General features: G+C 42.3%; 1 protein-coding gene across 1 annotated transcript in view; it reads left to right on the plus strand.

Moving 5' to 3' along the window:
- Positions 1-22,172, plus strand: part of TTC21A (tetratricopeptide repeat domain 21A) — a 50,134-nt gene that overhangs the window by 21,174 nt on the left and 6,788 nt on the right. The window contains exons 11-24 of the mRNA XM_054990966.1: positions 331-531; positions 5,630-5,759; positions 7,889-8,046; positions 8,391-8,603; positions 8,758-8,996; positions 9,613-9,685; positions 11,333-11,443; positions 13,467-13,605; positions 15,462-15,568; positions 17,566-17,754; positions 19,881-19,991; positions 20,338-20,419; positions 20,599-20,749; positions 21,783-21,944. Of these exons, the coding sequence (XP_054846941.1) occupies positions 331-531; positions 5,630-5,759; positions 7,889-8,046; positions 8,391-8,603; positions 8,758-8,996; positions 9,613-9,685; positions 11,333-11,443; positions 13,467-13,605; positions 15,462-15,568; positions 17,566-17,754; positions 19,881-19,991; positions 20,338-20,419; positions 20,599-20,749; positions 21,783-21,944 (2,066 nt within the window). The remainder of the gene's footprint in view (positions 1-330; positions 532-5,629; positions 5,760-7,888; positions 8,047-8,390; positions 8,604-8,757; positions 8,997-9,612; positions 9,686-11,332; positions 11,444-13,466; positions 13,606-15,461; positions 15,569-17,565; positions 17,755-19,880; positions 19,992-20,337; positions 20,420-20,598; positions 20,750-21,782; positions 21,945-22,172) is intronic.

A 22,172-nucleotide genomic window follows, 5' to 3' on the forward strand; every position in this document is an offset into this window, starting at 1 on the left:
GGGAGCTTTGACTCTCAAAAGCTCATTCCCTGGAAATCTAGTTGGTCTTGCTGCTGGACCGGGATCTTGCCTTTCCCACAGTTTCTTTTCATCAGCAGTCCTACATTCCCACTCTCTAAATCCTAGTCTGTTTGTACATATACACTGGGCTGCAATAATATTACTTTAAGGAGAAAATACTTTGTTGAACTATTTATTAAAATGTATCATTAAAATGTATGTATTAAAATGTTTTTTTCACAGTAGTCCCTTTCATATGGGACTCAGGGCTTGAGCTGATCATAAAATACTTCTCCAGTTGTGTAAAACGTGGCATTCTCTGTCTTACAGGTCCTAGTTTACCTTCAGGCTGTGATTGCTTCAAGGCAAAGGAAGAACGAGCAGGCTGCCAATGCCCTGCTCAACGAAGCTGTAGAACTCCATTTTTCTACTTTGCACGGTCTTCCTCTGAGCATTGAATATTATGAAAAGCTCAACCCCATGTTTCTGATTGAAATAGTGAAAGAGTATTTGGTCTTTTGTCCCAAGCAGGTGGGAAATATGGTTTTGTTCTCCTTGTCTCCCAAGAACAGTAGGAAAATGGAGGGCAGCAGCTTTTCGCAGGATCACTTTGCTTGTACAAAGAGAATCCCAGGCTGCTTCCACACAAAGAGGAGTCTTTGTTTAGCTCTCATTGTTGCTGTGAAGGCCTTGACATTTGTTGTGGCATTGGAGCATCCATACAAAAATTTTCCCTGCACTTTCCTTGTCTCAGCCTTCTGTGGCTGCCATTCCTTCCTCTGCCACTAGAGGGCTCTTTCAGGCTTTTTAAAAAAATTAGCAATAGCTATAGTGTTATAAAGTAACAACATACTGATGCCCAGCTTTCATTTTTAAAAGCCTCTAGCCCTTTTGGCTGCAGAGACCCAGTTTAGTGTAGTGGTTAAGAGTGTGGGACTCTAATCTGGAGAGCCGGGTTTGATTCCCCACTCCTCCACTTGAAGCCAGCTGGGTGACCTTGGGCTAGTCACAGTTCTCTGGAGCTCTCTCAGCCCCACCCACCTTACAGGGTGATTGTTGTGAGGATAATAATGACATACTTTGTAAACTGCTCTGAGTGGGCATTAAGTTGTCCTGAAGGGCGGTATATAAATCTAATATTATTATTATTAGAGTTATAAGAGAAAATGTGCAACTCGTACCATTCCTCTCATAATTCTGGAACCAAAAAGGCTGGAGACTTAATTTTTTAAAAAAAGAATGACAGCTGGGAATTAGTACATTGTTGCAGGTGATTATTATAATGTATAATGCTACAGTGATGTAGCTATTATCAATCTCCAGAAAAGTCTTCTACTGGAAAGGGGAAGTGGATGCTGCAAGGAGTGATGGTGCTGATATGAGAGGGACACAAAAAATGTCCACCTTTCCTTCCCAATGTTCAATTGTGATCTTTCCAAAAAGATAATGTCAAACAAGGCTTGGGAAGGATCATAGTAAAACATAGCAAAAGCAGGGGAGAATACAGAAACAAAACAGAGATGTTCTGAAAAATACTGCTTTAGTAAGGAAGTAGAAAGAGCCTTGAAGACTCTTAAATATCTTAACTGTTTTTAAATATCTTTTTAATATACAAATGCACAAGTTGATCATGTAGAAACAGGAAAGTATCCAGATGAAAAGTGCTAGAATCATTTCTCCCAGAAGCCAGCAACACTCAGATCTCTTGGCTGCTGCTGCTTTCTACCTCGAGCAGTACAATCCTAAGCAGAGTTAGTCAGCGGGCTTAGAAGGGTATAGCTTTGCTTAGGATTGCCCTATCAAACACCACTGGTCACATTCCAACCATCAAATTATTTCTGTCCAGTTCCCACACAAGCAGATGTGTGAGCCTCAGAACACTCAGTCCATTGAAAAGCATATTAGCTATCCGTGCCTCCTGAGAAACATATTTGGCTATTCATAGAGTCATAGGGTTGGAAGGGATCTCCAAGGTCATCTAGTCCAACCCCCTGCACAATCTAGCAAAGTCACAATTACCCACAGACCCACCCACTGTGACCCGTGCTCCATGCCCAGAAGATGGCAAAACACCATCAGGATCCCTAGCCAAACTGGCCTGGGGAAAATTGCTTTCTGATCCCCCAAAACGGCAGTCGGCATTACCCTGTAAGAAGGGTCCATGAGAACTAAGCAGTGATGTAACCCTTCCTGCACTCCCTCTCATGATCTGCCTAGGTTCACAGAATCAGCATTGCTGTCAGATGGCCCTCTAGTCTCTGCTTAAAAACTTCCAAAGAAGGAGAGCCCACCACCTCCCAAGGAAGCCTGTTCCACTGAGGGACGGCTCTAACTGTCAGGAAGATAGAGCTTATAGAAGTCACTTATTCAAGAGCTTATAGAAGTCTCTTGATACAGTTGTGTTCTTATTACAGTCTTGTAGGCAAATTGTTCTGCACTTACTCAATCCCTTTCTGTAGTGCTGCTACAAAAGATCCAGAGGAGTTAGCCGTGTTAGTCTGTAGTAGCAAAATCAAAAAGAGTCCAGTAGCACCTTTAAGACTAACCAATTTTATTTTATTGTAGCATAAGCTTTCGAGAATCAAGTTCTCTTCATCAGATGCCTGATCCGAACTGGTCAAATACAGAAGAGGAGGGGAGGGGAAAGAACAGGACATATATCACAAGAAGACAGAATGCAATTAGTGTGAAGGCAATCAAAACATTCCTTTGCTTGTAAATGTAAACATCTCCTTTTGGTGTGGAGTCAGTTTGCCGCAGTGAAGGTATACAATTCCTATGTAGTATAAGCCCTCGATAACCACAGCTCTCCCTGCCAGCTGCATCTGACAAAGAGAACTGTGGTCCCCGAAAGCCCACAGGCACATGGGCACACGCATGGCACCACAATATGCTAACATATTCATGGCGGACTTGGAGCAACGCTTCCTCAGCTCCCATCCACTGGAACCACTACTATACTTAAGATTCCTGGATGACATCTTCATCATTTGGACCCATGGGAAGGAAGCCCTTGAGAGATTTCATCAGGACTTCAATAACTTTCACCCTACTATCAACCTAAGCCTGGACCACTCTACACAACAGGTACACTTCCTGGACACCACTGTACAACTACATAATGGACGAATAAATACCACCTTATACCGAAAACCAACAGACCGATACTCATATCTACATGCCTCCAGCTTCCACCCTAAACATACCACTTGGTCTATTGTCTACAGCCAAGCCTTACGTTACAACCGTATCTGCTCCGATGCTCTCGACCGAGACTCACACTTAAGAGATTTACAACAAGCATTTTTGAGACTACAGTACCCACCAAATGAAGTGAAGAAACAAATCAACAGGGCCAGACTAGTACCCAGAAACAGTCTGCTCCAGGACATACCTAAAGGAACTAACAACAGAACACCACTGGTTGTCACCTATAGCTCCCAGCTCAAACCCATCCAACGTATCATCAGGGAGCTACAACCCATCCTGGAAAATGATACCTCTCTCTCAGAAGTCCTGGGTGGAAGACCTTTCCTTGCCTACAGACAGCCCCCCAATCTTAAACGACTTCTCACTTACAATCATGAATCGGCCAGCAGGGCCACCAGCACAGGTACCAGGCCCTGCAACAGACCCAGATGCCAGCTCTGCCCCTATATCTACCCAGGGAATACAATTACAGGACCCAATGGCATCAACTACACTGTCTCTGGCTCTTACAGCTGCTCATCCTCCAATCTGATATATGCCCTCATGTGCCAACAATGTCCTTCTGCTCTGTACATTGGACAAACCAGCCAACCTCTACGCAAAAGAATAAATGGACACAAATCTGACATTAGAAATGGAAACGTCCAAAAACCAGTGGGAGAACACTTCAATCTACCAGGACATTCCACCAAAGACTTAAAAGTCGCTGTGGTTCAACAGAAACCCTTCAAAAACAAAATCCAACGGGAGGCTGCTGAATTGGAATTCATATGCAAATTTGACTCTGTCAAGCTGGGACTGAATAGAGACTATGAATGGTTATCACATTATCACAGGTAACAGATTTCCTTTACAGAGGCGTGGTCTGGGGGAGCCCAGAGACGCCTGGTGTGGGCCTTGTTTGTCAATTATCTCAGCCTGAGTGCCTGTGGGCTTTCGGGGACCACAGTTCTCTTTGTCAGATGCAGCTGGCAGGGAGAGCTGTGGTTATCGAGGGCTTATACTACATAGGAATTGTATACCTTCACTGCGGCAAACTGACTCCACACCAAAAGGAGATGTTTACATTTACAAGCAAAGGAATGTTTTGATTGCCTTCACACTAATTGCATTCTGTCTTCTTGTGATATATGTCCTGTTCTTTCCCCTCCCCTCCTCTTCTGTATTTGACCAGTTCGGATCAGGCATCTGATGAAGAGAACTTGATTCTCGAAAGCTTATGCTACAATAAAATAAAATTGGTTAGTCTTAAAGGTGCTACTGGACTCTTTTTGATTTTGCTACAAAAGATGAAAGTGTCACCTATAAATGTTTACATAATCTCTCATGTGTCTTCACAGAAGCCTTGTGTTGTACATGGCCATGTTGTGGCTCATAAACAGCAAGTTACTTCAAAACTATACCTGGAAAATGAATACCAATTTTATTCTTTGTTGCAAATAGCCTTTGTCAGGTTAAACAAGATAAAAGTTTGCACTTAAGGTGTCATAGACTTCTATTCAGGTTCCTTTTACCTGATTATCAAACTCCTGGCAAAAATACGCACTATCAGCGATCCTGGGTTCATTGAGGGTTTAGCACATCAGTAATACTATTAGGGAATCTTCATATGTGATGGCTCATAATTAACAATTATATATAGTACCTTCAGCTTAAATACAATTTAAAAGAATATGCAACATAATTACTGAACCCAAAATTGCTTATCCATACAAGTACACAGACGAAAAACGAGCTTCAGTCTTCGGGCATCTGAAGCTGTGTTTGAGTCCAGAGTTCTTACATTTATATGATTTCAAAAGATTACCTTTTATTACAGTTTCCTCTAGTATACTGTAACTGTCTCTCTTAATTGCAGATCACACTCAGTTTCTTTACAGCACTTCTATAGAATTAAAATATTTGGAAGATTCCTTTTGCTCATATATTCTTTAACAGTGTAAATGAAATTTATGCACCTTTCCCTTCAGATAATATTAGCTCATTGTGACTGCTTTTAATAGGAGCAGAAATGTATCAGTTTTAATGACTAAGCATTCCACAAATATATAATTATTTATTGGCCATTAACTAATAAACTTTGTATCTTGCCTTCCATATGTGAATGAGTGTAATCCTCATTGACAGTCACTTTTGATTTCTTAGTTTCCCATTTAAAGTAGTTTTTACATTTCTTCGACATATTCCTGACTTCCCTTCTGGTTACCTAGAGGCCACATGGACCTGAGGCCCCTTTTATCCTTTACAGGGAATCTCTAAATATTTACCTGAGGAGGGTCATTCCTTGCTTGCAGATGGTAAAGTGGTTTCAAATATGTCACCAACCATTGTCAACAGTTATTTACATTTTTTATAAAGTCCATGACATGTATTTAATATTCTGAAAGTTTTGTAATTCAGGTTTTCCCCCCCCCCATAGCCTAGATTACCTGGTCAGGTTTTATCCTCTCTTCTTAAACAAGCAACAATCATTTTGAATCCAGTTGTGAAAGCAGCCCCTGGGATGATACAGCCTCTCTATCTAATGGCACAAGTTAAATATTTATCAGGTGAGTTGATCAGCTACTCAAAGGAAAAATAATACTACTTGTAGAGTTAATAATTTATTAATATTAGGTGAGGCTGGGTGTCTCTGGGTTCCATCCTTCCACTGATTGGCCCACAACGCCTTAGACCGGAGAAGGGAGGGAGTTGCCTCTAGCTGTTTCTTCCACCTGTCCATGGTGTTCTCTCTCTCTGGGGCAGGACTCTCTACATCCTTCTTGGCCTGTTCTCTAATTGGCAAACCATGCATACCTGGTAGTATTCCCCAGCCTCCCACAAGGACAGAAAGCCTTGTGGAAGTTCAAGGCCGGCATCAACCTTGAAACCTTCCCAGCTGAGCATAGATATTACTGGTTGTGCTTCCAGGCAGTGATGTGGTCTTGGAAGTGCCTTGTGCCTGGCTGTTGGTGTTGGACTAGGCAAGGATTTATTCACGGTCTCCTCGGGGTTGGCTGGGAAATCCGGCAGTCCAACTCTAGACACATTCTTGGGTTATAATGTTCATTTATTTATTTGTATTCTGTCCCTTGGTCTTAGGTTACAGAGGGGGCTTACTAGAGAGTTAGACTCTCTGCTCTCTGATGTTATCTCTGATCTTTGGAGTGATACTCTCAGGGAACTTCTTTCCATTTTCTTCTTCATCTCCCTTGCTTGCACACACATCCTCTGCATCTTTCCACCATGGAGGACACAGGGCTTGCTCTCTGTATCTCTCTCTCCTCTAGCCTATCTTGAGTAGAGTTCCTAAATAAAAGGACTCTTATTTTCTTTACGAAAGTTAAGTGGGTTCTGTGTGCATTTATTGCTCATCAGCACACACACACATGCTTAGCTGTGCTCACTGAAGTGCTCTGCTTAACTTAAATTACTTACATCAGGCCTCAGACTCCTTTTGGCTGGTTGGCACAAGGGCTCATAGCCAAAGAGTGGGTGATAAATGTATTCCCTTCTGGTCACAAAGCTATGACAGGGCTTAGATGATAAATGATATGCTTCATCCCATGAATGCAAGATGCTCCCCCGCTGAAATGTTCAGGACTGAAAAATGGGGATGGTGGTGCTGGCAATAGAAGGCAGTGCACATCAGCAGCCCTCAAACCATGGTAGTTTTGAGGTTTAGTGGAAGTTGGGATGCACACGTCGCCTCTCATAATTTGGCCTGTGCAAATGTCAGAGGTCTTCAGCACTGATCAAGACTCTTCTTCCAAGACTGGGCCTCCCACTGTATGTCCCATATTCCATTGGGGGCTTACAAACAGATGACTTCATCGCTGATGCTGAATTTACCATAGTAAATCTTTTAACATCCTGGTTAGAAACAGGAAGGTCCAGACCAGGAGGGCAACTTAATGTGAGTCTGTGTTCAGGAGTATGATCTGCTGGGCTCCAGAGCTACAAGTGCTGCTGACAAGGCAGGGCTGGTACTCTTAGGCAGTTGCTGAGGGCTCTCAGCCCCTGTGGGGAGCTTTGCTCCTGGGAAAACTTTTCACTAACTCCATCTGCCGATCCCTTGAACTGGTGGGTATTGTCCATCCTCAGGCAGCAGCAAAGATTTGGGCCCTCTCCTAGGCTGGACCCTCCCAGTTTTGATGTAAGCTGCTATGAGTGAGAGGCCTCTTAAGAGGTGCGTCTAACTAAGTACACTTCAGCTCACTTCAGCTTCTTTCCCAACAAATGGGTTACTATTGAAGGTGTCACAAAACTCTTCTTATTTTGACCATTTCAGGCCAGACTTTCTGTTTTAAACAGTTCTGACTCCTCTGTCGTTCAGAACAGGAAATAAAAAGTGGCTAGTGGCTGGTTGAACATGGCATCAGTCCCATTGTTTTCCACAGGAATTGATTTTCTCCAGTTAAAATTGACCCATGCTGCCAATGTGCAGAGCCATTTTTCAGAGCTCACAATGAGAGAAAAAGAGGTATATTAGAAACGAACATGGCAAAGAAGCTTCTACAGCTCTAAGAATATTACATCTGACTTCAGCTTAACAAAACTGAGGAACTGCTGTGGAGAAGAATGTCATTCCATTTGTGACCTGTGCTTGCTGAGGGAGGCCAGACTGCTCAACCTCTGCTTAAGATTTCTGTAAGGAAAGAATATGAAGAACAAAATAACACGCTTGGCTGTCTTGCAGGAGAGATTGAAACTGCCCAGGGTACCCTGCAACGTTGCTTGGAGCTGGACCCTGCATCAATAGATGCCAATCTGCTTATGGCCCAGACTTACCTCGCTCAGAGAAATGTTAAAGAATGTGCCCATGCACTGGAAACAGGGGTCAGCCATAACTTCCAGGTGAGGCTAAACCCCAAATCAACATTTTAAAAGTCACATACAGTCAGTGCTTATGAAAAATGGCCTTTTCCTCCTGCTCACCTGTAGATCTACTAGAGAGCAAATAGCTGAAGGATTTAATCATGAGGACCCTTGTTGGTCCTTCCAATGTGACTTGCACATGTACAAAGAACAGGACATGGAAAGACATCCCAGAGAGTGCTTGTCTCTCCTGCTAAGAATCGGGCCCTTGTGCACACACCCAAGGACTGAACTATAAATCTGAAGCAGTTACAAACCGAACATTTTCAGAACGAGCCTCTAATTGTTTGCCTTAACTGCATCATTTTCAATATCTTTGCCAGCTTCGTGATCATCCAATGTACCACTTCATCAGGGCGAGAGGACTCAACAAAGTCGGGAACTACCCTGAAGCCATTAAAGTCTTGAAAATGCTTCTCAGCTTACCTCAAATGAAAGGGGAAGCTAAAAAAGGCACAGGAGCTCTTCTAACAACAAATGAACAAGTTTCCATATTCCTGGAACTAGCTGAAGCTCTTCGACTCAATGGGGAATTGGTAAGAAGTTCTGGATCTTTTATCTGTCTATAATCTTTATTTCTAAATTAAATGCTGAGGATTTATAAAGGAAGCAAGGCCCTTTGTAGTTAGAACTATCTGGATGAACAAACTCATGAACAATGTGGCGTGTTTTTTGTTTTTTACATTCCAGCATGAAGCTACTAAGATTATGCAAGATACCATTAACGAATTTGGTGGGACACCAGAGAAAATCCGTATCACTGTTGCTAATGCAGATTTGGCTCTCAGTAAAGGGGAAGTGGATTTAGCCTTAACTATGCTGAGAAATGTCACACCAAAACAGCCATATTACATCGAGGTTAAAGAAAAGATGGCTCAGATTTATCTTAATATCCGAAAGGATAAGAGATTGTACATTGGATGCTATTGGTAATATGATTATTCATTTTCCCATTTACTTTATTAATCATAAAAACAGAAAGGATTTTTAAAAGTAAAAAACTACTCTAAGAATTGGAAGGGAAGATTTCTTGGTGGCATCTTAGGGCACCAGCTAACCACATCTGTGTACAGCAGGTTCCTGTTGCAAACTTGCAAAACTTTTTCAGGACCAGAAAGGAGTAGGACTGGTACCTTTTGACTTTCACATTACCCTCAGAGCTCTAAAAATATTTCGTCCTCTTTTGCTCAGTGCTTCTTGATTTATAATTTCTATTTTTGTATTTATGGTATCCCACTTCCTGATCAATTTGTATTCCAGAGGGATCACATCAATAAAGCAAGTAGACCCTGAGGAGGTCAGTGGAGGGGAGGTCAGCGTGACTCTTCTCTTGCTGGTTTTCTTGCTTGGTTGAAGGGTCCAAAGGACCCATTCTCCTTAATATTGTTTGAATATAATTGTAGGAACCATAGCCATTAAGACAGCAATGCTAATTTAAAACAGTTGTCTTTCTTGCTTTTTGAATTGTTTGTTGAGTTGTAAAAATATTTTATTTGGACTTTGTTTCTTGTTATATTTTTAAATCATATTTCTCTTTTGGTATAGTGAGCTGTGTGAAAATGTGCCAGGCCCTCATACAAGCCTTCTCTTGGGTGATGCTTATATGAATATTCAAGAGGTTAGCAAAAAAGAAAATTTTGAGTGAAACTTAGAGATGGGCACAAACCAGGAAAATTGTGGTCTGTAGCGGTTCATGATTTTTCACGTTCCATGAACCACAAACTGGCTCAAAATCGCCCGGTTTGTGAACTGGTTCGTTTGGTTCATGATTCGTCATTTCCAGGAGGTGTAGAACGGCCTTCTTGACAGCTAAACTCACAGGGAGTCTTCAGCAGGCTCTCCTCCAGCCACCCTCCAAGTTTGGTGAAGATTGAATTTCGGTTGTCCGAGTTACAGACCCCCAAAGTGGGTGCCTCCCGGAAAGTTACACTCCTGCTCTCATAGAGCAGAATGGGAAATCTTTGGTTGGCACCCAGAGCTCCTATCAAGCTTTGGATGACTGGCATTGGTGTTCCCAGGGCTGCAGAAGTCCATCCCCCCCTTGCCAAGGGAATTGATTGATCGATGCCAGGCTCTCTGCAGTGATGAACCAAAAACAAACCAAATGAACCGCTCTAAAAATCATAGCAATTCGTTGCGGTTCGTCGAAAATGCCCTCCAACGAACCGCTGGTTCGTGAACCAAAAAAACAGCCCAGTTCGTGAGAAACTTTGGTTTGTATTCTGGTTCATGCCCATATCTAGTGAAACTGTAGCAATTTTGGATAAAATGTAAATAATACCAGTTTTTTTAAAAAATGCTGGATTTAAAAGCAGTTTTAACCAAGCAAGCAATGTGTACCTACTTTCAAGTGCAAAGATAGACCATACAGAAGCACTCAGAATTCTCAGAAGTGTTTTATATATATATTTATTGTTACTATTACTGTTGTTGTTGTTAGATAGCAGAGGGGTAAGGCATTCAGCCTCAAGAAGTGTATAAGCTGGAAGGCATATTTTAAATATTAAGCTTTTCTGTAGCATCTTTACCATGCAAATTGCTTTAGAAAATCTTTCCCTCATTCACTGAGCATTCAAACTCTCCTGCTCTACAAGTAATTGTTCAGAGATCCTCCTGGCATGCAAGGATAATTCCTGGCTAGTAAGAGAAGCTTAAGACCCCGTCTCGTTCTTGGGCCTTTGTATTCTTTAGGTCACCCAACACACTGAGAATTCAGGCCTTGGAACTAGGATTTGAACTGAAGTCCACGTCCAGTATTTTGGTCACTTGTTCAGTGTGGCTTTCCTTGATAATCTACATGTAACCTTTAAAAAGATCTTGAAGTATATGGAGTTTGGAGTAATTTCATGTAAGTTAGTAGGGTTGTATATTAACAGCTTTGTTTATTTCTCTTTATGCCAATCAAAACTTTTAACATCTACTTACATTTCAAATGACAAATTGATAATAAAAGTTCCTCCACCAAATTCAATAAAAGTAGCCAAATGTCACTAAAACTGGCAGCCTGGATTTAGAAGCCAACCCGACAATTCTCTCCAAGTTCCGAATCCTCGTCCCTAAACTAAGCTGTAATAAAGGAGACTTGCAGTGCCTTCCTAAGCAGAGTTACGTTCTTGTAAGCCTATTGACTTCACTGGACTTAGAAAGGTGTAACTCTGCTTAGGATGGCACTATAAATCATGAACAACAAACAGGAAAAACTCCAAAAGAAGTCTATTAACATTACCTAGAAAAATAACTGCCATGTTTCTGTCACTTATTTTAGCCTGAGAAAGCTTTGGAAGTTTATGAAGCAGCTCAGAAAAAAAATCCCTTGGACGCAGCTGTGGCAAGGAAAATTGGTCAAGCATATGTAGACACCCATCAGTACAACAAGGTTTGAGAAACAACTTTTTTCCCCCTGAGTATTAGCCAGAAACATGTAGCTTGCTGTTTTCTAGAACCATCCAATGAATGGAGCCTTACAGTGAAATCCTAATAATAACAACAACAACAACATCGAAGAAAAAGAACAAGAAAAATAATTAAATATAGAGATCTGGCAATAGAAACCACGCATCTATGGAAGAAGAATGCAACAGTAGTCCCCATTGTCACGGGGGCACTTGGAACCATCTCAAAAAACTTTGCCATTCATCTGGAAAAACTGCAGCTTTCTGACATAACACCTACAGAACTGCAAAAGACGGGCGCTACTTGGAACAGCGTACATATTACGCCGATATCTGGTTGATACTTAGGTCTCCGGCGGAAACCTGTATCAGCTTAGCAAGGCCAATCAATAACAACATAAGACCTCTGCTTATTGTTGATTGTGTTTCAGATAATTCGAATAATAATAACAACAACAACATTCGATTTATATACTGCCCTTCAGGCGGTATATAAAAGACAACTTAATGGCCACTCAGAGCGGTTTACAAAGTATGTTATTATTATCCTCACAACAAACACCCTGTGAGGTGGCTGAGAGGGCTCCAGAGAGCTGTGAGTAGCCCAAGGTCACCCAGCTGACTTTAAGTGGAGGAGTGGGGAATCAAACCCAGCTCTCCAGATTAGAGTCCCGCACTCTTAACCACTACACCAAACTGGCTCTCAAGCAGAGTTACTCCAGTCTAAGCCCATTGAAATCAACTCTGCTTGCCTTTGCCCTGCCTCTGCAATGCTTGTCTACATTGGAGGTCTCCCATCCAATTACTAACTATGGCCGATCCTGCTTAGCTTCTGAGATCTCACGAGATCAGTCTCACCTGGGCTATTCAAGTCAGGGCAACTACCCCCCCCCATCCTGATATGTTTCAGTTTAAGACAGTGCTGGGTACAATGTCAGGAAGCCAATATAGTCTAATATAAGGGGCCCCAGTGTGGTACCCATGGGTGGTGTGGCATCCACTGATGCCTTTTCTGGCACCTGCCAAGGGTCTTTTGACAGTGGATGGGGCCGGGTGGGACTCCTTCTCGGCAGAGCTTCTGAATGGCCATTGGAGATTTGATCGGCTGTGCAAATTAAAAGAATGTTGTCTGTGACCCGATGGCACTTTACATACAAGAACATAAGTAGAGCCCCTGCTGGACCAGCCATCTAGTCTGGCTCCCTGTTTCCTGAATGCTCATGGCAGGGGTATAAGAGGAGAAAGCATTTCTGTTGCTTATGTGAGTTTGTGTTCAGGGGTATGAGTTGGTTGGATCCAAAGCTGCACGTGCCAGGCAAGGAACGTGTACCTACTTTCAAGTGCAAAGATAGACCGTACACATTTCGGCCCTAAGGCCTTCTTCAGTGGTCAGTTGTACAATATTTATGGTAAACAAACACACCCACACATTCAGAAACCAATATAAAAATGTTGCTGATGCTATTATCTAAAAATGCAGAAAGAGGAAGAGAGAGAGGAGAAAATGTTTTTAGTGTTGGCAACCATTTTTTAGAAAAACACTAAACCAATTTTACCCCTTGTTTTGTGTGGTATAATACAAATGGTTGCAGCAGGCCGTGGACTGCCCTCACATAATGCTCTTCATTTGATACTGTATTCTATAGAAAAAAATTACAAATGAACTAAATATTCCATACAAAACTTTTTAAACCCCTCAGGACTCTCCAGTCTCCAGCTAACCTGAGGCTTGGTTTCCAGTATTTTGGGGAGTGTTTCATCAGTCTGCAGTTGCAGTCAAGTGGCACTTTGAACTTCAGCGATATGAAAAAACAGAAGTGCAGATTGATGAAATAATCCAGCGGAACCTTCTCCCCAGCATGATAGTTCGCTCTCTGCAGGAATTACCTTCATATTGGGGAGTGTTAAAACCGGCGCTGGAGTGGCCCACAAGCGTGTGATCCCCATTATGTCATCTCTTCTTTGTGGTTGTCGCTTAATCTCTTGAAACATATTCATGTGTTGCAGGCTATCAATTACTATGACGTCGCTCTCAAAATGAGTGAGGAGGACTTCTTGTGTTACGATCTTGGCAACCTCCTCTTAAAGCTGAAAAAGTTCGGCAAGGCTGAGAAAGTTCTAAACCAAGCACTGGACCATGACCCCGGTAACAGTTCTCTTTTCTTGGATTCTTTCATGGGAAGTTTCATTTTGTCCTAAGGCAGAAAAATGCTAAATAACCAACTTGCAGGGTAGCCCTGGACCAAACAGGGCTACACAGGGGAATTCTGGCTGGCTGCTTTTTATGACTAGGTATTTAATAGCCATACTGATTACAAAGCATTTTGTATAAGGATTGTAAGAAGCTCAGTTGAGCTGCAGATTGTTTAAAAGTTAGCATAATACCTTGTATTAGGATCAACAGTAATATCACAAAACACTGTGCAAGCAGTTTAGATTTCTCCATGCAGATTGGGGGCCAAGAGCTATACATGATGCCAGGCACGTGTTCTTTAACTTGTCGGGTGACGCAATGTTACCTGGCAACTGTAGTTTTAAAAGACAGAGCCGCTCGGAATTGCTGGGGAGAGGAAGGATTCCTATACTGCCCTTCACTGCTTCTGCTGGCTACTTAGTCCCGCCCCCCTGCCCCATTCTCCCCTGTCCCTGTTCTCCTCTGCTGGCAGTCTTTTAAAACCCCTCTCCCCATTGAGATTGGAAAAGAAAACAGATTTTCATCATTGTCTCAGCAGTAATAGCAGCCAGAGCGGGACAGGAGGGCGGGGCCGAGTAGCCCACAGAGGCAGGGAAGGGCAGTGAGGGAATCCTTCCCCTCCCGTGTGATCCTAAGTGGCTGTTTTTTAAAACTACAGTTCCCAGGTAAAATTTCATCACCCGACATGTTAAAGAATATGTGCCTGCCGTCATGTCTAGCTTGGCCCTGGGTCCAGTAGCACCTGAAAGACCAATTAGATTTCCAGGGTATGAGCTTTTGGGAGTCAAAGCTAATGGAGCCAAATCATACTCTTCCATGCAAACCCTTTTTTTAAAAAATTACTTTTCACCAAAAAAGACACACATCAACAAGACTTGTAAAATCTATCACACCTCCACAACATACAAAGTAAATAACGTATACGTTCCACAACATACAACTTAAATAACATATACATTCTCCAAGAACAGAGAACTACGTCCTTATCCAATTATCAAATACAAACATTAGGACCATCTATCTCAATTCATAATTGTCTTTACAATCAAAGTCAGAGGTTCATTCATAAACACAACAATTTCCTATAGGTCATATTAAGAGGAATAATATTTTGTTCAGCCATATATTTCAGAACGGGAAGCCAGGTAATCTCGAAATCAGATTGATAATCCTCATAGTATAATCGTTTAAGATTATTTATTTTTTCCATAGCGATCTGATCCCAAATTTTCCCATGCCAGTCATCTAAAGTTAACGGGCGGTGAATTTCCACCAAGAAGAAATAGTTAACTGGGCAGCTCCCAGCAGAATAGCTGTAAGGTTCCTTTTTTGTTTTGTTATTTTAAAGCTTTGCCAGTAATAAAGTAGTATCGATTCTAGGGTAAACGGCAATGTCACTCCTGTAATTTTCCTAATTTGTTCCGCAGATTTGTTCCATGCAAACCCTATGTCAGAGAAACTGAAGAGAGTTCCCTTTTTTCCTTATCACTCCTCATTCTCATCTAGCTCCTCCAGCCCTTCCAGAGACCCTGATTTGCTGGTAGTTGTTCTGCTCACACACCAAGCAGGACTAAAGGGGGCTGGTGTTTTTCAGAAAGGGGCAGAAATTTTACCCATCTGTCACACTTTAATATCACAAAAGACTGAGCAAGCGGTTTAGAGTTCTCCAGAACTCTAAATTAGGCTAGATGTTCTGTATAAAAAAAGAAGGGGATGGGTGGAGAACATGATGTTTCAGGGCGTGGTGGAATGACTTTGTAGTGCCTAAAATATTGCATTGTATAATGACATTCGTTTTGATCTTCCAGTTGATGATCTGCCCTCTATGATGAAGGATGTCAAGAACATAATGTTACTAGCAAGGGTTTATATGACATCTAAAAAAAAAGAAACCGTTCTGGAAACTTTGCAAAAGGTAAAAAAAAAAAAAGGGAATTTTATAGAAGTTTCATGTACAGCTGGAGATGGTTCTATACATACATACACACACCAATATACTTTGGGTTTTTTGAAGAGGCTGAATAGCCACAGCCACACAGGAGCTACAGGGAATGGTTTTTAAAAAATAACAAAGCAGAACATGTTTGGACTCCGAATGCTGCCGAAGGGGGAGGAAGGGCTCCTGCCTTTCCCCACAGTCCATTCGCTTGTGTTGAGAAAGTGCTGGGGTGACTTATTTCATCATTTTTACTGTTCCACTTGCACAGAATACTTCACGTGGAGCACCAAAAATGGGGGGGGAAAGCTCCTCCCCAGCACTGTTTCAGCATGGGAAAATGGTTCGGGAAGAAATCAGGAGCCCTTCCTCTCCCATGGCAAGTTCAGAGCCCAAACAGGTTCTCTTAAGTGTGTTTAGTTTGGCCCTAAGTAGCTTGTGTGCACAAGCAAGTCACCCTCCGAAGCCTTGGCACCTGTCTCTCTTGGACGTAGATTGGTGAATTAATTCTTCCAGTGTAACATTCTTATACAGTTTGGTTTGAGCATTGTGATGTCATAGCCACCACTTTTGTATGCTCTTTTATGTCCTTAAGAACATAGCTGGCAGCCCCAGGAAAAGCACAGTCCAACCATATGTGCAAGAGAGAAGGGGGAGAATGAAGCAAATCTGCACAAAGCCCCCTCCCCCACAAAGAACTGTGGAGTAAGACCAGCTCAAAAAGAAGCCAAGGAGAAAGGGGAACCATTTCAACCCCCGCAGTTTCTGCAAGCAAGACCAAACAAAGCTTGCATAGCGATGCAGCCACGCACACTAATTCCCCCCCCACACACACACACACACACACCTCTCCATTGAAGTATATCTCGCGAGCACTAAAATTAATCTGGCCATTTTAGAAAGTTAGATGTCTTCTTTTATGCAAGGAACAAAAAGGTTTTCATGCTACCATACCTAAGAGTGAACCAGGAACTTGCGCTTTCTTTTAAAGATCAAAGTTCATTACTCTTGGTCACCAATTTGATTTATACAAGTACTCGTCCTGAGTCCTGCTGGAATGGAAGAGCTTCCAACAAGCCATTCTGTCTTTTGCACATCAAACTGTAATAGTACATATCAGAGAGTACCTCAAGTAATATCACAAAGACTTCAGTATATACACGTTATAATAATTCTTCCTCTTCCCAAAGAAATCAAGAGGTAGATCCTACGTTTAGAAGGGTGTAGTTTCATCTTTTCAACAGCTCAGTGCTATTAGATAAGATGTTATGAATAAGGACTTCAAAACACCTCACATTTACACACGAACTTCTTGTCTCCATCTAAACAGCAGATGTCTCAGTTCAGAATATATGAATATTTCCCACCACATATTAAACACAGGTAATTGCAATCCTACTCTGAATTAAGTAAAGGTGCTCACTGGGGAAAAGGGCATGTACCTCATTTACATAGCTTATTAATTCTAAGAGTATAAAAGTATCCCCCCAACTGTATTTTTTGGGTCATGTCTTTCCGTTTCTATCGTCCTTTGTGGCCCAAGCTTATCGTCCTTTGTGGCCCAGCTCATGACGACTGCTACATCTCTGCCAGAAGAAGTTGTCTTAAGAACAGACACTGTGGAACTTCTTTTGTAATGTCCAGTAAGGCTGAAATGCCCACTCACAGGGTTTTGATGCCAGATTTACATCCATTCATTAGTTTCATTCTGCATGGCCCTTTCTGGCCATTCATAGACTGATGGACATTGTACGCACAGTGTCTTATATATATTTATTAAAATGCAGTTGTAAGATCCCTGCATGTAAGAAGTGATGGTTTTTCTCCTTGTAGCTGTGCTGCTGGTATTGGATGTATTGTAGGGTCTAGTGGCTTGATACGACTGTTGTACTGTTCATTTTGCCAATAAGTAATTGTCTCACATTCATGTGCTAGCATGTTTACTTAGCACTGCCCTGTCTTTGTTTGTTTTTAAGGCATCGGACATTCAGCAAAGAATACTGAAGCGAATCCGAGTAGAACAGCCTGAACTTATCCCTCTTCAGAAACAAGTGGCTTTGGCAATCTGTATGCAGTATGCTGAGTTCTACCAAGCTGAGAAGCACTATGTAGAAGCTGTGAAGTACTATACAGAAGGCCTGTCCTACGTCCCAACTGACAGCAAAGTAAGCATAATCTCAGACCTCCATGTCCAAACACATGCTATGGGATGCCAACAGCAGGCTTTAGAGCTAAGCTACAAGTGACGCCTGACACAGGTTGGACACTTGTCAGCTTCCCTCAAGTTTTGATGGGAAATGTAGGCATCCTGGTCTTGCAGCCGTAATGGAGAGCCAAGCTGTAAAACCAGGATGCCTACATTTCCCATCAAAACTTGCTGTAAGCTGACAAGTGTCCAACCTGTGTAAGGCGTCACTTGTAGCTTGGGACTGCTTAGGTAGACTACAGACCACCGATGGACCACTGACCAGTTTCTAGTTGGCTACCTAAAGCCTATTGTTTGCTGGGATACTTGGTCTGATCCTGCAAAGCATATCTTACGTTCTTAACCAAGAATGTAGACTCTGGATCACTTAGCGTAGATTTAGATATGCTCCAAATGGTACGAGATCCTGAATTTAGATTTTTGTTTTGTAAATTTAAAAGATATCAGTTGACCACAAGGATTCTCTAATCCAAAAAGTATACTACACAAGAATTAAAGCCATGCTAGATGTTCCTTTTTTTCACGTGAAATCATGTGTTTTCACGTGTTCCCTGCAGCCACACAGCAACTGTGGGGAACTGTTTCTAAGAAAAAGAGGGAGTCCAAAAGAACTCAGAACAGCACTGCAGAGGGGGAGGAAGGGCTCCTGTCCTTCCTCCCCCTCTGCAAAACTACACAAGGAGGGCAGAGTTACTGTGTCAGTTTTGCTGCTCCACATGCACTGATACTGTATTTGGTGTAGCAAAATTGATGAAATACCTCCCTCCTGCACAGATTTCACATGAGAAAACCATGTGGGGTAGAGACAGGAGCTGTTTCTCTCTGCCTCCCCTGTCCACAACATCATTCCAAGCCTGTTTGGGCTCTCCTTTTTTATTTACATTATTGATAATCCGCCTTTCTCACTGAGAGCGAAGGAGGATGATATAGCGTTAGTCAATGCAAACATCAGATGGGACAATATAATAGATAATACAATAAACAATACAATAAGGTAAGGATCGCAGAAATTTAAAAATTAGCAGATACCCAATACAGAGTTGAAAAACAAAGCTGAAGCAGAACAAGCAGGCTGATAGGACATCATAAACAGCACGGAAGTATTCATTAGAAGCATACTTACAGCAACAGACGGTCCAGTCTACAGTCCCTCTCCCTGTAGCAACACCTCTCTCTGAACCATTTCCTTACAGCACAGCTTTGTAAGAAGGTTTTTTATAGGAAAAGGGGGAAATGGTGGGTGGTTAAGACAGATAGGAAAGAGGACAAAATACAAAACATAGGGAAGAGCACACTATCACACAGCATGCTCTCTCAAATAATAATAGTAAAGTTGTTCTCAGCCAAGTAAACTTATCTGGGTTGTAGCAGGTTCCTCAGAGCATGTACAGAGTTCCTTGTAGTATCAAGACCGTGGAGGAGTCCTTAAACCCTTTCAACTGTTCCTGGGGTCTCCAGATGTCATGGTGGAGTCTCCAGATGTCGTGCTGTTCCAAAGCATGATGAAAGGAAAGTCAGAATTCTCAGATATTTTTGGGCAATGGAATCTGACCTAAGCCTGCCTCTTCTGTGAGATTGATTAGGGGAACTAGCCAGTCCGAGGTAAAACTGCATTTCTGATGTCAGAGGCTACAGTTACCAATCAGAGAATTATTACAGGAAGGTCTCACCCAGTTAACAGCTCTGCCCTTCCGTGACATAATGTAGGTCCCCAACTGGTTGGTCATTTGTCCAAAAGGGATTAAGTCTGGCCAGGTAGCTCCAGTGTGTACTGAGTAGGAAAAGTTGCTACTTCTTTTTTTTTTAATGAGTTCCACACAGCTCCTGTGTGGTTACGGGGAATATGTGGAAACACATGATTTCATGTGAAAACAAGTAATGTCTAGGTTGACCCTAAGTTAGCTCAGTTTGTGCAATATAAACCTATACCGATTTGACTTTCCTTGTTGTCAGTTTAAAAAGATGGAAACTAGGGTTCTATGTAGTGGGGGCTAAAGATTACTGAAAGTATTTTCTACACCTCTCCAAAATTACAGTTATCAGTGGTCTCTTGCTAATTAAATTGTGCTTCCATTGTATTTCCAGGTAATGCAAGAACTAGCTCGCCTCTGTTTGATGCAAGGAGATACAGAGCAGTGCGAACATTATTGTTCCCTTCTGCTTGAAAGTGACAGCAGCAATGAAATCGGAACAATGGTATACTGTTCTTTTGTTGCTACCTAAACTTAATTATGTAGCAGATCGCTACCTTTGTGTACATGTTCTTTTTAGCCTATCACAAGGGAGGCACAGTAGGGTTTCCAGATCCTAGCCTGACACTCTTGACTGCTACGCCATGCTGGCTCTCACCATATACATACTGTATACATGGTGTTCCTTAACATGGGACAGTTAAAGCACATGAACAATAAGTCACACATGTTAATTGATACATAATTTGCATATTTGTTTCCATACACAACTCTCCAAATTAATAAATTGGAGTTCCTTGCTAAGCATTGGCCCCATTGTACTGAATGCGAAATGTTTATTCTTTTGCTAGATTAAGGCAACTCTTCTGTTTGGCAAACAGGAGTATGTAGAAGCCGTACAACTTTACCGAAAAATTTTGGAGAAAACGCCAGGTATTTATGATTAAAGGACAAGTCCATGTGTGCATGGATGGGTGCTAGTCTACCAGATTTTGGAGCCAGTTACACCCAATCTGTGATATTGCAGTCACATCTTTGATGACAGTTTTTCCATTTATTTGCATGTAGTTTCCAAAGACAAACATATTGAACTGTTCTTTGTACGGTTTTAGATAATTTCATAGTCATGGAGAGCTTGATCGATTTGCTAAGAAGAAGTGGCAAACTTGATGAAGCTACACCTTTTTTTGCAATGGCTGAGAACAAATCAACTCGAACGCCATTGGAGCCCGGCTATAACTACTGCAAGGGACTGTATTGCTGGTAAGTTGTAGATAGATGGAGAAAAGTTGCACGCTCTGTGATAGAACTTTGGGGAGTGGGTCACGGAAATAAGCAGTAGCCTAGTAGGGAAGGGGAGAGCAGGAGCTCCCTCCTCCACTCATGGTCACTAAAATCAATCCTTGAGGATTTTAAAGCTCCATACTTGGAGGTGGCATGTGCCTAGGAGTGTGCACAAAACAAACCCGGATGGTCCTGATCCAGGTTTTGGGGATACCAAAAAAATTGGTATCAAATTGGTATCAAAAATTGGTACCAAATTTAGAGGGAACCTACTCTTGACTGTCCCCTAAAGACCCCCCAAATGACAGGATTGGGCCCTGGAATCCAATTCTTTGGTCCCCTGAACAAGCTGCCTCCAGCCTCTCTCCATTGTTTCCTATGACGGAGACATTTCCAAGGCTTTAACCATCACAGCTTGCCCCCCTTCACATTTGCGATTCTCTGGTTCAGCATTGACTCCCATGCAAGCTAAACCAACAAAGCACAACAGAACCAAACTGCAGCAAGGGGACCAATGTCGAGCCAGAGCGTCCCTTGATCCATGGAATTTAAAAGGTGCCGGTGGCTTGGTGGGCTCTTTGGGAGGTTGGGGGGGAGGGGCAGAATGGAATGGGAATCCACTCTGCCTGCTGCCTTCTCCCCCACCCTCGCTAGCCTTGCACCATTCTCCTCTAGTAGCGCGGAGCTTGGCTCCAACTCCATTTGTGCCTCTGCCTGCCCTCTTGCTCACAGCTGCTAGTGGCAGCTGCTTGTGGCTGATTGCAAAAGCCAAATAATTCATCCCAGCAGAGTTTAATCTCCTGAAACAGATCCAGGGTTTGACATGGAGAATCAACAAAGCCAGATTATGCCAGATCTGATCGGCATAAATCTGGCTTTTTGGCAGGTTCCTGGATCCAGATCGCATACTCCAACATGCGACTTGGATCAAAGCTATGAACTCAGAGCCAACTCATAAACAAATGTATGGTGTATTTGATCCCTGAGTCTTTCTCTTTCTCTCCACAAACAGGTACATGGGGCAGCCAAATGAGGCCCTGAAGTTCTTCAACAAAGCTCGTAAGGATAATGACTGGGGCCAGAAAGCCCTTACTAACATGATTCACATATGTCTTAATCCTGACAATGAGATAATTGGTGGAGAGGCTATTGACAAACAAAATGGGGATGCAAGGTAAACGAGTTGGAGAATGTCTATTACTGGCTACTAGCCGTGGTGACCAAAGAGTAGTTCCTATTTCCAAATATAGTTTGAAGGCTTTTCTCTCCAGCCTTTCCTTGAGTAAAGGCCGGAGATAATGGTGTTGGGCTGTTTTTTAGACTGCACCCACCATTAAAAAAACCTCATATGATCTACAGTACCATTTGGTTTACCCTGATGTTTTGGATATCATTGTTCCAG

Source organism: Eublepharis macularius, chromosome 11, assembly GCF_028583425.1.
Source record: "Eublepharis macularius isolate TG4126 chromosome 11, MPM_Emac_v1.0, whole genome shotgun sequence".
In the NCBI taxonomy this organism is placed as follows: domain Eukaryota; kingdom Metazoa; phylum Chordata; class Lepidosauria; order Squamata; family Eublepharidae; genus Eublepharis; species Eublepharis macularius.